Genomic DNA, 18,642 nt, shown 5'->3' with positions numbered 1-18,642 from the left:
TGATTGGCTGCAGCGGTCATGTGGATGTACGTGATGTCATCACTGAATGAATAAGTAAACAAATGCCGCCGCCAGGGAATCATTGTTGGAAATAAGTGCTCACTAGGCAGTAAGTGAGGACCGAAGGAAGAGGACTGTGCGCTGGTAATCCTGACTATTCTCCGGCAATGCAGTAGTCCATGTAGTGGAGTTGGGCTTTAAGAAGCAGCGGAAACTTTTTTGGGAAGCCTGCCTAGCATAATAAGTGATTCCATGGAATGGAGGAAATATATGAAGGAAATGTTTCATTTATAAACTCGCTGGCAGCCTGACCGTACACCCTGCGCTGCCAGCAGCTGCCTGCCACTTTTACGAGCATGAAGCACTGGAGAACTTACGGGAACTCGGAGCCGGTAACATTTACACCCAGCTTTTATTATCACCGAAACTCCCATTCTTCATTCAGGTTAATGTTTAAGAAAAGGAAATAAAAGCTGGCGGTTCTCACGCTAAAGTTAACGGAATGCTGAATTAACATGTTAACGCCTAAAACGAATAATGCACAAATAAAAGACTACTCGATGTTCTTAAAGGGGGTATTCCGAAATTTAGAGATGGATGTTGTCGGATAGGGCTTGTAAATACCAGCACTTTTGCAATTTACTGTTTATTAAAATTTGCAGCCGTTTTTGAGATATTAACGTTTTTCTTTTGTTTACAGCTTGTTGCCTAGGAGACCGACCACCGCTGCTTTTTAGCTAGTAGAGGTAGCATCGCGCTCCAGCGATTATCAAGAGCTTCATAGGAGTATTTACAAAAAGAGCTTGTAAGCACGGCGCATGTTTGGCTAGACAGCATTGGTGGTCGGTTACCTAGGCAACGAGCTGTATACAAGTGAAAAGTGTAAACAAATTAGTAAACAATATATTGCGAAACAGCACCACCAAGGCCAAACGAAGCATTACATGATGCCTTTGGAAATCAAGGCTGTTTTGGGTCCTCCAGTGAGATACATGGTCTTTATAGCTTCTGCCTTTGTGAGGGGGGTCCCAAATAAGGGTCCGCCCTTTAACGTAGAGGACGCCCTGACAGTTAATGGTGCGCTCTGGTCATGTGATCTCACTAATCCTATGCTTTGGGGGGTTTTTTTTGCACCTGCCTCTCACTAGTAAAGCACCAGACATCACTCTACTCATGTGCTGTGTATAGAAAAACAAAAAAAAAGGGGAACGCAGAAGTGACAGCGTGATGACGGAAGTCTTGCGCCAGTGCTAACTCGCTGACCGCATTTCTAAGAACTGATCCAGAAGGAAGTCCTCCCGGCTTATAATTTGTGTATATATATTATAGTGATTTGCATTCCAGGGGGTTGTAGAGACCTGCAGTGTTGACACAGTTTCATTTAAAGGGGCCACGCATGCTAATCTTTGGCGCATATGCCTTAAAGTTTCACATTAAGGGGCCACGCACATTAATACTCAATGCATATGCCTGAAAGTTTACTGTAAAGGGGCTACACACAATAATCCTTAATGCATACTCTAAAAAGTTTAATTTAAAGGGGCCATGCATGGATATTCCATGGTGGAGATTCCTCAGAGTTTCATTTAAAGGGGCCACGCACGGTAACCCTTAATGCATAATCTGAAAAGTTTCATTTTAAAGGGGCCATGCACGGTAACCCTTAATGCATAATCTGAAAAGTTTAATTTAAAGGGGCCATGCACGGTAACCCTTAATGCATAATCTGAAAAGTTTAATTTAAAGGGGCCATGCACGGTAACCCTTAATGCATAATCTGAAAAGTTTAATTTAAAGGGGTCACACACGGTAACCCTTAATACATAATCTGAAAAATTTCATTTAAAGGGTCCATGAACGTTAATACTCATAGTATATTACTGAAAAATTCATAAAAAGGGGCCATACACAGTAAACTTTAATGCATATTTCTGAAAGTTTAATTTAAAGGGGCCACGCGTGTTACTACTCATTGCATATTCCAAAAAAAAAATCATATAATGGGACCACACATGCTAACCCTTAATGCATATTCCTGAAAGATTAATTTAAAGGAGTCATGCACCCTAACCCTTAATGCATAGTCTGTAAAGTTTTATTTAAAAGGGCCACGCATGTTAATGCACAATTAATATTCCTGAAAATTTAATTGAAAGAGGTAATGCATGCTAATCCTTAATGAATATTCCTGATAGTTTCATTTAAAGGGGCCATGCATGCTAATCCTTAATGCATAGTCTGTAAAGTTTTACTTAAAGGGGCCATGCAATTAATATTTATGAAAATTTAATTTAAAGGGGCCATGCATGCTAAACCTTAATGAATATTCCTGATAGTTTAATTTAAAGGGGCCATGCACGCTCACCCTTAATTCATAGTTTGTAAAATTTTATTTAACAAGGCCATGCATGTTAATCTTTAATGAATATTACTGATAGTTTCATTTAAAGGGGCCATGCACGCTCACCTTTAATTCATAGTCTGTAAAGTTTTATTTAAAGGGGCCACGCATGTTAATACTCAATGAGTATTAAAGGTATGAGAACTACAAGATTATAATTGTGTTTCTCTCACTGAGACCAATCAATCAATACTCAATGAATAAAAAGAGGTCATGCATGCTAATCTATAATGAATATTCCTGATAGTTTCATTTAAAGGAGCCATGCATGCTAACCCTTGTTGCATAGTCTATAAAGTTTTATTTACAGGGGCCATGCACTTTAATACTCAATCTATATGCTTGACAGTTTCATTTAAAAAGGCAACCATTCTAATCCCTAATGCATAGCCTGGAATGTTTCATTTAAAGGGGCCACGCATGCTCTTCCTTAATGCAAAGCCTTGAACGTGTCATTTAAAGGGGCCATGCACTTTAATACTCAATCTATATGCTTGACAGTTTCATTTAAAAAGGCAACCATTCTAATCCCTAATGCATAGCCTGGAATGTTTCATTTAAAGGGGCCACGCATGTTCTTCCTTAATGCAAAGCCTTGAAAGTGTCATTTAAAGGGGCCACGCACACTAAATCTTAGTGCATATCCTTGCACTTTAGCAGTTTACTTTTAGTTGACGATCGGAGACGGTTATAGACGATGTTGTGAAATTGTGACCTTATTCTCGAGCTCGATCGTATTGAGTTAGAACAAGTCCAATAAAAGCGACTATTGTGCGTTGCGTTAAGCGTTTCTCAATAAGGCTTAATATCTTGTAATGTTCTGTGCCTGCCTCGCTTTCCTTCTCCTCTCCTTGTTTTCTTTCTCCAGTCTCCTTTAGTTTCTGTCTTTGCATTCTTTCTCCTTTTTCACTCTTTCATAGGCTTTTTTTTCTTTCTCCCCCCACCCTCCCTTCCTTCTCATAATGTGATCTTGGCTGGAGACTGACTTGTTTTCCTAAGCAAGGAGAGAGATTAGCTAACGCCTCCCCCCCACCCTTCCCTTATCCTCCTCTCTGGACTTCACCCTTAGGGTGACATCATTTGTAGGTGGGGTGTTGTGCTGTATATAAGGGCAGAGGGCTGGAGGCTCCGTACTGCACTGACTGCTTATAAGAATCACTGGGTGTAGGAGCAAGTACTTATTTTTTTTTTGGATCATTATGTCCACAATGCTGGATATACAAACAATCTACGAGGTGAGACCTTGGGTGGTGCCGCTTGGCCTTTGGGGGTGGAAATGGGTATTTTCTTACGGGTAGAGGGAACGTTACAGTTTCCGAATGTTCTAATTTCTTCCTAATTGCTTCTGAATCTGTACTGTATGGTTTTGTATAACTTCTGTTATTGTATTGTGACTTATTTTTATGCTACTCTCTTTATATTAGATGGACAGATAGGGTGGGAACTGGAGGGGCACAAAGGGGACTAAGTATAGGTTGGGACTCGGGAGAGAGACCGGACATAGAGGTGATGTGAAGGTCAAGGGGAAACCTGGATGGGTCGGAGAGAAGAACGGATGAAATAATGGTGGAGAGGGTTGTCAGTAGGTCTAGAGAACGTTTGTAGAGTGGGAGATAGGCTAGGCAGTCTGTTTTTGGCTATCCAAGTCCTAGAGATGATATTCGGCTCCCAACAAGCTCTATTTATTTAGTACAATGATTCTTTGTTGGTAGGACACTCAACCGGTAGGATAGACCCAGAGGTACCGGTATTGCTAGATATCTCATAGTCCTTCTTTGGTCTCATATAACCAAAGACGATACCTGTCATGACAACTGCACTGGACTGACCTCATTGTTTTGTCCTGGGGTCTGTCACTTTTTGTATGTCCGTCACCCCGCTTCTGCACCTGCCCGTCACTCCGAGGTTGTGTCACCCAATCCCCCTGTCAGTGGGCAGCTCTTTATAGATCTTAGACCTTTGCATTCCTGTCAGTTGTGCCTCATACCTCACAGTCTGTCTTCTTCGTGCCTCGTCAACTAACCTTTGTATCTCTCCGTCCTGTCCCAGCTCATGTGTCCTTGGGGTCGGGTAGTTCTTGGCTATTATTGCCTATTTGAACTTTGCAACTTTTGTTGCTTGATTCCTTTTAGACCTTGGACCTTTCCATGCCATAAAACATTATCTGCTGTCAGTCCTTAAAATGTGCTGTCACTTGGCTGTTATTTCTGACAGTCCTCATAGCTTGCCATGACTCACATCTACTCCAGCTTAACTCTTAAATGTCTGTGGCAAAGTCTTCACAATACTAATTCTCTTCCCTACCAGATCTTGTCCTTCACTACCCCTCTATTCTATCAACCTTCATATTTTACTAACCCCTGACCTACCTCATACATTACTACTACCAAACTATCCTAATGTCCTCGTACATTACTATCCCTCTGTCCTACTCGTCATTAAACTTTACTGCTACTCTATCCTACCAGTCCTTGTACATTACTACTTCCATCTCCCACCAGTCCTTATACTTTACTACCCCTCTATCCTACCAGTCCTTGTACATTACTACTTCCATCTCCCACCAGTCCTTATACTTTACTACCCCTCTATCCTACCAGTCCTTGTACATTACTACTTCCATCTCCCACCAGTCCTTATACTTTACTACCCCTCTATCCTACCAGTCCTTGTACATTACTACTTCCATCTCCCACCAGTCCTTATACTTTACTACCCCTCTAACCTACCAGTCGTTAACCTTTACTACCCCTCTCTTACCAGCACTTGTACATTACTAGCTTTCTGTCTCACCAGTTTTTATACTTTACTACCCTCTGTCCTTCCAGTTCTTGGACATTACCAGTGGTCTCTTCTGTACATTACTGTCCCTCTGTCTTACTAGTCCTCATGCATTACTACTCCTCTTTCCCCCCTAACCTTAAACTTTACTGCCCCTTAGTCGTACCAGTCCTTGTACATTACTACCGCTTTGTCCCACCAGTCCTTATACTTTACTACCACTCTATCCTACCAGTTGATGTACATTACTACCATTCTGTCCCACCAGTCTTTATACTTTACTACCCCTCTATCCTACCAGTCCTCTTACATTACTACCACTCTATCCCACCAGTTTTTATACTTTACTGCCCCTCTGTCCCTCGAGTTCAAATACATTACTACCACTGTGTCACACCAGTCCCTATACTTTCCTGCCCCTCTGTTTTATCAGTCCTTATACTTTCCTGCCCCTCTGTCCCACCAGTACTTATACTTTCCTGCCCCTCTGTCCCACCAGTCCTTATATTTTCCTGCCCCTCTGTCCCACCAGTCCTTATACTTTCCTGCCCCTCTCTCCCACCAGTCCTTATACTTTCCTGCCCCTTTGTCCTTCCAGACCTTATACTTTACTGCCCCTCTGTCCTTCCAGACCTTATACTTTGTCACTTTCCAGCTGCTTTTTCCATTTCATGGGTGGATTGTGTTTTTACCTCCAGGCCTTCACAGTCAGATGCGACTCTGCTTCTCTGACAAGCTTCTGCTTGTTTGTCTGTCCTACATACATAAATTTGACAGTGAATGATGAGGGCCAGACTTCCTGTTTGAACGCGCAGCTCAAATGATTCGACTTTCAGGCTTCTCTTTCGATGTGAATGTTCCAGATAATATGAACCATATACTTTGCAGTTTTATATGTATGTAGGACACACATGGGTATGAGAGAACTTGTTTTTCTTGTTGAGTTGTCAAGATTTAGTTATGGTACTGAGAAAATGATTGCACACTTAACACTCACTGCATTGACTATGGTTGGGTTGGGCCTAGGTATCACCCTAACTCTTTTCCATTATGTAAACCTCCAGAACCTTCGCAACTTGAGTTTGTCAGAAGATATAGAGAACACCAATGACAATATCTTCACCAACGCCAAGAGAAGACATTCTTGTGCCCCTGAAGTCTATGATGAAACAAAGTGGCCTGCTCGTTGGACTTTTGAACCTCACCGTGCTCCTTTCAGAGCTGATCGGTCCATCAGCCTTACCGAAGGGCCCCGAACAGCACTACCTCCACCGCCACCAGGATTCCCTCCTTTGAAAGCTCCCTTGCCTTCTCTTCCTGCTCCATCACCTCGTTACAAGACAGAGCTGTGTCGTACCTTCTCCGAAACTGGTACCTGTAAATACGGCTCCAAATGCCAGTTTGCTCATGGTCAAGGTGAGCTAAGAGAACCAAACCGTCATCCAAAATACAAAACAGAGTATTGCCACAAGTTCCATCTGTATGGAGAGTGCCCATATGGGTCCCGATGCAATTTTATCCACCACCCAGCTGAGCAAGGTAGTACCCCTCAACACGTTTTACGCCAAAGTCTTAGCTACAGTGGTGTACCCATCAGAAGAGCCTCTCCTCCACCACCAGGTTTCCCAGATCCTGCTTCGTTCACCAGAGCTTCATCAGTATCTCCTCCTCCCAGTGATTCAATCTTCTCTCCCGCTCCTGAGACCAGAAGCCATGTGTCTTCCCTCAAAGGAATGGATTCTTCCTGTAATCGGTGTTGCTCATGCCGATGCTCCAGAGCTGGAAATCTTATTCAGGACCCTTTCTCCAGTTATCAACTCCTACGTTCACCTTCTTCCAGTTCCTTGACCGAAAATGAGTGTTACAGCAGTGGCTCTGAGTCTCCAGTTTTCGAGGTGCCAAGTCAAGCGGCTACCAACAAGAGATTGCCTATCTTCCACAGGCTTTCCGTATCCGATTGAGGGATTACAAGTGGAGAAAAGCATCGGAACAAATTTTAATTTCAGCCCTGCTGGTCCCACCAGCATCAGGACACAAAAAATAAACGTTCTGTGAAGTTACAACTAGCGGCAGAAGAAGAACCTCTAATCAAGTGCCTTTTTGTTGATTCTCAGGGCTTTACGCAGTTTGGGGTGAAGGCTTCAAAAGTAGCCTCAATAGACATGACTGTTTTTGCACATATGGAAACCGCCCTTTTCCAACAAACGAAAAAATCTATTGTTAACTTATGCGGATCTGGATTTTTGTAAGGTTCCGGAGATGACAGGTGCATTTTCTTATGTAAGGGCCTACCCTACTACTTGCTGTGTACTGTAGATTGGGGTCAAGCTCTGAATTCATGTAGCAAAACAAGGTGTATAGCATGTTTACTGCCCCTAGTCTCATCTGCCATAGTTTGGGCTGGACCTAAATATTGGAAGATCGGGACCGAGCGTGGACCAGTATCCCAGTTGTGAAAAAAATCCTGACTTTTTACTCCTGTGAACTCTACCCCCCCCCCCCCCCCCCAAAAATAAAACCTTTTCTGGAAGTGCTGCAATGCATTGCAATGTTATAATACAATACTATAATATTACAATATCATTGTGTATTCTACCGATACACTACTACATGTGTAATACACACTACGCGGTGTATACCCGTCCCTGACATTCAGGTAGCGCCCCTTCTCCTCCCCCCACCCCCGTCTCTGGAAGACGTCAAGATCTATAGTATTGCCTCTACGTCATACCCCACTGATAAACCAAGTATTTAATATACCCTACTACGCCTGTAACGGACCAATGAGGGGTGAGAATTCATCGTTATAATGATCGGTCCATAATTGGTGCCGAAGAGCGAAATTCCCTAAAGTCCTACATACCAATGCGTCGCTCCTAATTTTTGCAGCCGGGTATTATGACAATCCTGCGCAATGCATTTTAGTACTCCCATCTGTAGGATCTTTACAGTGTGCCTTATACCTCACAGGATGGCTGATACAGGAGTTTTAATCAGGTGCTTTACAGGAAATATCAGCAAAAAAATCCAGTAGTAATTAATACCTTGATCATTGTAATCCAAAGTGTGTATCTTCTAACACATATGTATCTATTTATGTCCTATTTATTACTGAATAAATTTTATATCTATTTATCTTTTTTGTATTATTTTTGGAAATAATATATATTTGTCAGAAAATAAGTTTGTAATCACTTAAGTGAAATAAATGAAGCTAATAAAAAATTAAATTTGCATAATTAAGACTTTCTTTCTTGTTTGGAGAATGTGGGGATGGAACATGAATGATCATAAGGGGACCATCAAGAATCCAGGCTGCTCTATAGGATCCTTATAGGTCCGTTTTAGGATTTAGCTAGGAGGACCCCTATATCACCACCTTAGACCAATATAGTCTCTTAGAGGGATTGTCCTATAGGCAACATGTATCAACTATCCACAGTGTAGGAACATCGGGGGTTTGATCGGGATCAGGGTCTCAAATTTCACTATGTGAATTGAGCAGTTGTGAACTTGAGTGACCACTGCTCTAATCATGGTCTTTAGGAGTGGTGGTTGTACATACTCACTATCACTCCATCTTTAGGAGTTGTGGTCGCACATGCTCACTACAGAAGCATCTTTAGGAGTTGTGGTTGTACATGTTCACTACAGTCCCATCTTTAGGAGTTGTGGTTGCACATGCTCACTACAGTCCCATCTTTAGGAGTTGTGGTTGCACATGCTCACTAAAGTCCCATCTGTAGGAGTTGTGGTTGCACATGCTCACTACAGAAGCATCTTTAGGAGTTGTGGTTGCACATGCTCACTACAGAAGCATCTTTAGGAGTTGTGGTCGCACATGCTCACTACAGAAGCATCTTTAGGAGTTGTGGTTGCACATGTTCACTACAGAAGCATCTTTAGGAGTTGTGGTTGTACATGTTCACTACAGTCCCATCTTTAGGAGTTGTGGTTGCACATGCTCACTACAGTCCCATCTTTAGGAGTTGTGGTTGCACATGCTCACTAAAGTCCCATCTGTAGGAGTTGTGGTTGCACATGCTCACTACAGAAGCATCTTTAGGAGTTGTGGTTGAACATGCTCACTACAGTCCCATCTTTAGGAGTTGTGGTTGCACATGTTTACTACAGTCCCATCTTTAGGAGTTGTGGTTGAACATGCTCACTACAGAAGCATCTTTAGGAGTTGTGGTCGCACATGCTCACTACAGAAGCATCTTTAGGAGTTGTGGTTGCACATGTTCACTACAGAAGCATCTTTAGGAGTTGTGGTTGCACATACTCACTACAGAAGCATCTTTAGGAGTTGTGGTTGCACATCCTCACTACAGTCCCATCTTTAGGAGTTGTGGTTGCACATGTTTACTACAGAAGCATCTTTAGGAGTTGTGGTTGCACATGCTCACTACAGTCCCATCTTTAGGAGTTGTGGTTGCACATGTTTACTACAGTCCCATCTTTAGGAGTTGTGGTTGCACATGTTTACTACAGTCCCATCTTTAGGAGTTGTGGTTGCACATACTTACTACAGAAGCATCTTTAGGAGTTGTGGTTGCACATGCTCACTACAGTCCCATCTTTAGGAGTTGTTGTTGCACATACTCACTACAGTCTCATCTTTAGGAGTTGTGGTTGCACATGTTTACTACAGTCCCATCTTTAGGAGTTGTGGTTGCACATGCTCACTACAGTCCCATCTTTAGGAGTTGTGGTTGCACATGTTTACTACAGTCCCATCTTTAGGAGTTGTGGTTGCACATGCTCACTACAGTCCCATCTTTAGGAGTTGTGGTAGCACATGCTCACTACAGTCCCATCTTTAGGAGTTGTGGTAGCACATGCTCACTACAGAGGCATCTTTAGGAGTTATGGCTGCACATACTCACTACACAGGCATCTTTAGGAGTTGTGGTTGCACATGCTGACTACAGAGGCATCTTTAGGAGTTATGGCTGCACATGCTCACTACAGTCCCATCTTTAGGAATGGTGGTTGTACATACTCACTATCACTCCATCTTTAGGCATTGTGGCTGCACATGCTCACTACAGTCCCATCTTTTGGAGTGGTGGTTGAATATGCTCACTACAGAGGCATCTTTAGGCATTGTGGCTGCACATGCTCACTACAGTCCCATCTTTTGGAGTGGTGGTTGCACATGCTCACTGCTGAGGCATCCCTAGGAGTTATTGTTGCACATGCTCACTACAGTCCCATCTTTAGGAGTTGTGGTTGCACATGTTTACTACAGTCCCATCTTTAGGAGTTGTGGTTGCACATACTTACTACAGAAGCATCTTTAGGAGTTGTGGTTGCACATGCTCACTACAGTCCCATCTTTAGGAGTTGTGGTTGCACATGCTCACTACAGAAGCATCTTTAGGAGTTGCGGTTGAACATGCTCACTACAGAAGCATCTTTAGGAGTTGTGGTTGCACATACTCACTACAGTCTCATCTTTAGGAGTTGTGGTTGCACATCCTCACTACAGTCTCATCTTTAGGAGTTCTGGTTGCACATGTTTACTACAGTCCCATCTTTAGGAGTTGTGGTTGCACATGCTCACTACAGAAGCATCTTTAGGAGTTGCGGTTGAACATGCTCACTACAGAAGCATCTTTAGGAGTTGTGGTTGCACATACTCACTACAGTCTCATCTTTAGGAGTTGTGGTAGCACATGCTCACTACAGTCCCATCTTTAGGAGTTGTGGTAGCACATGCTCACTACAGAGGCATCTTTAGGAGTTATGGCTGCACATACTCACTACACAGGCATCTTTAGGAGTTGTGGTTGCACATGCTGACTACAGAGGCATCTTTATGAGTTATGGCTGCACATGCTCACTACAGTCCCATCTTTAGGAATGGTGGTTGTACATACTCACTATCACTCCATCTTTAGGCATTGTGGCTGCACATGCTCACTACAGTCCCATCTTTTGGAGTGGTGGTTGTACATGCTCACTACAGAGGCATCTTTAGGCATTGTGGCTGCACATGCTCACTACAGTCCCATCTTTTGGAGTGGTGGTTGCACATGCTCACTGCTGAGGCATCCCTAGGAGTTATTGTTGCACATGCTCACTACAGTCCCATCTTTAGGAGTTGTGGCTGCACATGCTCACTACAAAGGCATCTTTAGGAGTGGTGGTGGCACATACTATAAAGTCATCTTTAGGAGTGATGATCACACATGCACATCACAGTTTCATAATTAGGAGTGGTGGTCGCACACGCTCACTACTGCTTCATCTTTAGTAGTGGTGATCACACATGCTGACTACAGTTCCATCTTTAGGATTGGTGGTCACACATGCTCACTACAGTTCTATCATTGGGAGTGGTGGTTGCACATGCTCACTACTGCTTCTCTTGGAGCAGTGGTCGCACATGCTCACTAAAGCTTTATTCACACAGATGACTTTAGTCCCTCAATTCTTGGAATCAGTGTCGACTTCAGCAGACAATCCCTCAGCGATTACACATTTATCACCTATATTGTGGACCGCTAATAACTGTTTACATGACAACCCGTTTAAAGAAACAGAAACATTTTAGGCAAAGACCGTTTCTTACTTTTAGGGAAGATCCTGGTTTGACTTTATATCCTAAGTCATGTGGCAAAGCTCAATATTGCGTCCTAGGATTTGCTACCTCCTGTAGGTGGTACTAGAGACCCTTTTCTCTTCCTCTGTAAAAGACTATTTGCATATTTTCCCACAGATCATTGCATGGTTTGGCGGTCTCCTTAAAGAGTACCCACCACTTTATTTTTTTATTTGATAAATCAATAGTACATATGAAAATAAGCAACTTTGTAATACATCTTTTTAGAGAAATCTGCTTATTTCTCCCCCTCCCCTGATCTTTCATTCTGTGAATTGACGATTTTGAGACTGAATATTCAGTCCTGGAGAAGAAAAAAAGCAGATTTCTCTGATAAGATATATTACAAAGTTCCATATTTTCAAGTGTACTACTGATTTCTTGGAAAAAAAAATAAAATGAGAGATACACTTTAAGGAGAAATTTTTAACTCTTGACAAGACAGGGTAGACGCTTTAGTAACATAGGGTCATGGAGGAATATAGACTCAATGGCTGGCGTAGAGTGCTTCTATCAAATATGGCATATTTTATGCACAGCACTGTAAATATTTTTTTACAAGTGCCTGTCTTTACAAAAAGCCACCACTAGGGGCTCACTATTCCCTATTCTATAGAAGAGTGTGTAGCAAAGGATGGTGTGAGCCATTTATGGAACGTCATAGGACATAGGAGAATAGCACAAAGGGTCACATATATGGGTTCATTGGCATTTATAGGTTCAGTCCCATCCCAATTCTAAATGCGATCAATATGAACAAGTTATGAGGTTGCCACTTGGATAATTTGGTAGCCCTCCAATTTTCCTAAGTGGGATCCCTTATTAGATAGCTATGCCTATAATAGACCTTTCAGTATTAATTGTTAATTAGTTGCTGTGAAGAATGATCATGAAGTCTAGTAAATGTTAATGTAAGCATAAATAATCATATTGTGAATCAGCGCGGAGGATCAACAATCACTGTTTGCTTATATGTGAGGTTCGGGTTAATCATTGAAACTAGTAAACAAGCTGATTCATTATTGTCGGAAATTGGCAATATAAAAAAATTAATGGAAAAGTGCTAAGGACTTTCTCATTGGTTCTAAAGTTAAGCTCCACCCCCGAGGATCCTGTTCTAGGAAAAACATCACTTTTACCCCTAGGGTGTTTATTTTATTATATTATTAGTATGTTTTCACTAGACCTTAATCATTGTTTGTTGATTTAACTACTTTTTAGAAAATGTAATTGTTCTCTATGTCTAAAAGTGTTGAGCTTGACACGTCCTTCTTCTTTCATCCCATGCCTTCAGTGTCAACAGTGTTTTAGTTTGCTGCCATAGCTTAATATCTAAAAAGCCTAACTAAGGCAAAGTAGTTTTTCGGCACCCCCATGGCACCCACATATGCCAATACCCCACCCCAGAGCTATGCTTCTTTGTTGAGAAAGACAAAGATCTGGTGGAATTTCCATCCCAATGATCCTTGCATATAGAGGGGAGGATGTTCATCCTGACCACTTTGAGGAGTGTCAGTACACGCCACATTTTAAAATGTCCTTCAAGACAGTTCTCGAAATTTGGCAACTACAGTATGTACCTAATTATGCAAGTGTAATTTTTGTAGGAGTGTCCCTTTAACCCCATACACTCCCAACATGAGGCCGGTCCTCTGATATCGCCTTCCTCGGCACATCGTGGATGAATAGTCGGAGCTGAGGTAAATGGATTCTCCCCAGGGTTACATTCTGGATGGACCTATTCCTGGAAGACCCCCCCATAGTGCTATATAGTGTGGCCAGGCGGAGTGCCCGCGGCTGCAGGGCATGTGACATTAGCCGTGTTTATTATGACACGTGAGGAGTTGTCAGGGAGACGCTCCGGAGCGATGAGGCACTTCCTTCTCTTCAGATATCCGTGTAAAATGACATCAGCCACATCAGCACCTGTGTAAATAACAGCATGGCGGAGTGCTGTCATCAGCAAGAACCAAGTGTGACACCGCACCCTGCGGGGAGCGCGGGGCCCAAATATATATCATCTGTATCTATCATGCAAAAATGGCAGCAATCCAACAGCTCAATAAAAAAGTGAAGATGCCTTCATTAGTCCATAACGTATGGCTGTGATCTTTCAATTCCTCCTGAGAAAGGTTCTAGGAGGAACCGAAATGTGGAAACTGCACCTTTTTGTTGAACTTTTGGAGCATTGGTTTTTGGATTCTCTCAAATTCCTGCAACACTTTATATAAATCTGTCTGTTCATCTATCTATCTATCCCTCTATCTATCTATCTATCTATCTATCCCTCTATCTATCCCTCTATCTATCCCTCTATCTATCTATCTATCTATCCCTCTATGTATCTATCTATCTATCTATCCCTCTATCTATCTATCCCTCTATCTATCTATCTATCTATCTATCCCTCTATCTATCTATCTATCTATCTATCTATCTATCTATCTATCTATCTATCCCTCTATCTATCTATCTATCTATCTATCTATCTATCTATCCCTCTATCTATCTATCTATCTATCTATCTATCTATCCCTCTATCTATCTATCTATCTATCTATCTATCTATCCCTCTATCTATCTATCTATCTATCTATCTATCTATCCCTCTATCTATCTATCCCTCTATCTATCTATCTATCTATCTATCCCTCTATCTATCTATCTATCTATCTATCTATCCCTCTATCTATCTATCTATCTATCTATCCCTCTATCTATCTATCTATCTATCCCTCTATCTATCTATCTATCTATCTATCTATCTATCTATCTATCTATCTATCTATCTATCTATCTATCCCTCTATCTATCTATCTATCTATCCCTCTATCTATCTATCTATCTATCTATCCCTCTATCTATCCCTCTATCTATCTATCTATCCCTCTATGTATCTATCTATCTATCTATCCCTCTATCTATCTATCCCTCTATCTATCTATCTATCTATCCCTCTATCTATCCCTCTATCTATCCCTCTATCTATCTATCTATCTATCCCTCTATGTATCTATCTATCTATCTATCCCTCTATCTATCTATCCCTCTATCTATCTATCTATCTATCCCTCTATCTATCTATCTATCTATCTATCTATCCCTCTATCTATCCCTCTATCTATCTATCTATCCCTCTATGTATCTATCTATCTATCTATCCCTCTATCTATCTATCCCTCTATCTATCTATCTATCTATCCCTCTATCTATCCCTCTATCTATCCCTCTATCTATCTATCTATCTATCCCTCTATGTATCTATCTATCTATCTATCCCTCTATCTATCTATCCCTCTATCTATCTATCTATCTATCCCTCTATCTATCTATCTATCTATCTATCCCTCTATCTATCTATCTATCTATCTATCTATCTATCTATCTATCCCTCTATCTATCTATCTATCTATCTATCCCTCTATCTATCTATCTATCTATCCCTCTATCTATCTATCTATCTATCTATCCCTCTATCTATCTATCTATCTATCTATCTATCTATCTATCTATCCCTCTATCTATCTATCTATCTATCTATCTATCCCTCTATCTATCTATCCCTCTATCTATCCCTCTATCTATCCCTCTATCTATCCCTCTATCTATCTATCTATCCCTCTATCTATCTATCTATCTATCCCTCTATCTATCTATCTATCTATCTATCCCTCTATCTATCTATCTATCTATCTATCTATCTATCTATCTATCTATCTATCCCTCTATCTATCTATCTATCTATCTATCCCTCTATCTATCTATCTATCTATCCCTCTATCTATCTATCTATCTATCTATCCCTCTATCTATCTATCTATCCCTCTATCTATCCCTCTATCTATCCCTCTATCTATCCCTCTATCTATCTATCTATCCCTCTATCTATCTATCTATCTATCCCTCTATCTATCTATCTATCTATCTATCCCTCTATCTATCTATCTATCTATCTATCTATCTATCTATCTATCTATCTATCTATCTATCTATCTATCTATCTATCTATCTATCCCTCTATCTATCTATCCCTCTATCTATCTATACCTCTATCTATCTATCTATCTATCTATCTATACCTCTATCTATCTATCTATCTATCTATCTATACCTCTATCTATCTATACCTCTATCTATACCTCTATCCCTCTATCTATACCTCTATCTATCTATCCCTCTATCTATCTATCCCTCTATCTATCTATCTATCTATCTATCTATCTATCTATCTATCCCTCTATCTATACCTCTATCTATACCTCTATCCCTCTATCTATACCTCTATCTATCTATCTATCTATCTATCCCTCTATCTATACCTCTATCTATCTATCTATCTATCTATCTATACCTCTATCTATCCCTCTATCTATCTATACCTCTATCTATCTATCTATCCCTCTATCTATCCCTCTATCTATCAAATCAAATCAAATCAAATAAGCTTTATTGGCAGGACCAAATACAAATTAGTTTTGCCAAAGCAAGTGTACATTAGGGACTGGGGCTGTGGGGATGGTGGGTGGGGACTGTAGGAAGGATGGATGGGGCACATCCAGGGTGGGGACTGTGGGGGCACTTCTAGGATGGGGGCTATGGAAGTCCATGGTTATGATGGGGCATATCCAGGGTGGGGACTGTAGTAACGGTGGTTGGGGCATATCCAGGGTGGGGATTGGGGGGGCCAATCTATCTATCTATACCTCTATCTATCTATACCTCTATCTATCTATCTATCTATCTATACATACCTCTATCTATCTATCTATCTATCTATCTATACATACCTCTATCTATCTATCTATCTATCTATCTATCTATCTATCTATCTATCTATCTCTCCCTCTATCTATCTATCCCTCTATCTATCTATCTATCTATCTATCTATCTATCTATCTATCCCTCTATCTATCTATCCCTCTATCTATCTATCTATCCCTCTATCTATCTATCCCTCTATCTATCCATCCATCCCTCTATCTATCCATCCATCCCTCTATCTATCTATCTATCTATCCCTCTATCTATCCCTCTATCTATCTATCTATCTATCCCTCTATCTATCCATCCATCCCTCTATCTATCTATCTATCTATCTATCTATCTATCTATCCCTCTATCTATCTATCTATCTATCCCTCTATCTATCCTTCTATCTATCCCTCTATCTATCTATCTATCTATCTATCCCTCTATCTATCTATCTATCTATCTATCTATCCCTCTATCTATCTATCCCTCTATCTATCTATCTATCTATCTATCTATCCCTCTATCTATCTATCCCTCTATCTATCCCTCTATCTATCCATTTATCCCTCTATCTATCCCTCTATCTATCTATCTATCTATCCCTCTATCTATCCCTCTATCTATCTATTTATCCCTCTATCTATCTATCTATCTATCTATCTATCCCTCTATCTATCCATCTATCCCTCTATCCCTCTATCTATCTATCTATCTATACATACCTCTATCTATCTATCTATCTATCCCTCTATCTATCTATCTATCTATCCCTCTATCATCTATTTATCTATCTATCTATCTATCCCTCTATCTATCCTTCTATCTATCCCTCTATCTATCTATCTATCTATCTATCCCTCTATCTATCTATCTATCTAGCTATCTATCTATCTATCTATCCCTCTATCTATCTATCCCTCTATCTATCTATCTATCTATCTATCTATCCCTCTATCTATCCATCCATCTATCCATTTATCCCTCTATCTATCCCTCTATCTATCTATCTATCTATCCCTCTATCTATCCCTCTATCTATCTATTTATCCCTCTATCTATCTATCTATCTATCTATCCCTCTATCTATCCATCTATCCCTCTATCCCTCTATCTATCTATCTATCTATACATACCTCTATCTATCTATCTATCTATCCCTCTATCTATCTATCTATCTATCCCTCTATCATCTATTTATCTATCTATCTATCTATCTATCCCTCTATCTATCTAGTTGTCGGGGGCGGGGGCCAGCTTTCCCCATCACGGGGGCTGCTCGGGGTGATCGCGCTCAGATCCGGTGCCTTCTCCTCGGTGGCCCGAGCGGGCCGGACCCGGGGCTCGAGCAGCGCTCCTCGCCCTCGAGTGAAAGGGGAAATTTGGTTTCCTTCGGGATGTGGAGAGTTCGTGACGCCACCCACGGGTTGTGGTGATAGTGGGCACCACCGCTGCTGGTGACTGGGTTCCCGGGAGCGATGGTGGTCAGCAGCTAGGTGTTAACCCCTCCGTGGGTAGGGGCTGGTGGTCCCGGGGCCCGATAGGAGGGCGGAGGATTCCGCAGGATGGGTTTTGGCAGGGTGCAGGGTTGCGGTGCAGCGTAGCGCGGTGCCGGATGGCACAGGTGTACTCACAATTAAACCACACAGAGTCACTGGTAAACTAGAAACTGCCGGAGTCTGCAGCCTTCAGTGCGGAGGGTGTTTGGGTCCCACACACAGCACAGCAGGATCCTGTTCTTGTTTTGCAGCCAGACGCTTCTTTCTCCCTCCTCAGTCGGGAACGGGGAGCCCACGCCCCTGCAGTGATCCGGGTCGTCCCTTGGTACCGGCAGGCCACTAACCTGCCTCGGTCAGCTCGGGCCCCTTCCTCACACTTCCCTTCCTTACAGCAGCCAGGAGCTATCCTCCCCTGCTCTCCTCACACTCCAAACTCACTCTGCCCCATCCCTTCCCCTCCTGATCTGTTTAGCTCTTACACTGGGGGGGGTGTCTGTCCTGCTGCACTGGTGTGGGATCAGGTTACCAAGGAGGAGAATGGCCTGCACTTTGCTGGATGTCTGCAGGCTCTGTGACACCCTGGTTTTGCCAGGGCGTCACA

General features: G+C 41.8%; 1 protein-coding gene across 1 annotated transcript; it reads left to right on the top strand.

The window, feature by feature from the left end:
• The first annotated feature begins 3,521 nt into the window (after positions 1-3,521).
• LOC142251003 (mRNA decay activator protein ZFP36-like) lies at positions 3,522-8,421 on the top strand. The gene is made up of 2 exons (XM_075323473.1): positions 3,522-3,636; positions 6,247-8,421. Exons 1-2 carry the CDS (start codon positions 3,601-3,603, stop codon positions 7,141-7,143), a joined length of 933 nt encoding a protein of 310 aa, XP_075179588.1. The 5' UTR covers positions 3,522-3,600; the 3' UTR covers positions 7,144-8,421.
• The last annotated feature ends 10,221 nt before the right edge of the window (positions 8,422-18,642 follow it).

This window comes from Anomaloglossus baeobatrachus, chromosome 9, assembly GCF_048569485.1.
Source record: "Anomaloglossus baeobatrachus isolate aAnoBae1 chromosome 9, aAnoBae1.hap1, whole genome shotgun sequence".
NCBI lineage: Eukaryota > Metazoa > Chordata > Amphibia > Anura > Aromobatidae > Anomaloglossus > Anomaloglossus baeobatrachus.
The sequence above is the reverse complement of the archived record's forward strand: the minus strand, read 5'-3'. Positions and strand labels throughout refer to the sequence as shown.

Bases quoted from the DNA above. Each gene is read 5' to 3' on its own strand.
- LOC142251003 (XM_075323473.1), top strand. From the start codon at position 3,601: ATGTCCACAATGCTGGATATACAAACAATCTACGAG. The intron at 3,637-6,246 runs GTGAGACCTTGG...GTAAACCTCCAG, and splicing joins ATATACAAACAATCTACGAG to AACCTTCGCAACTTGAGTTT.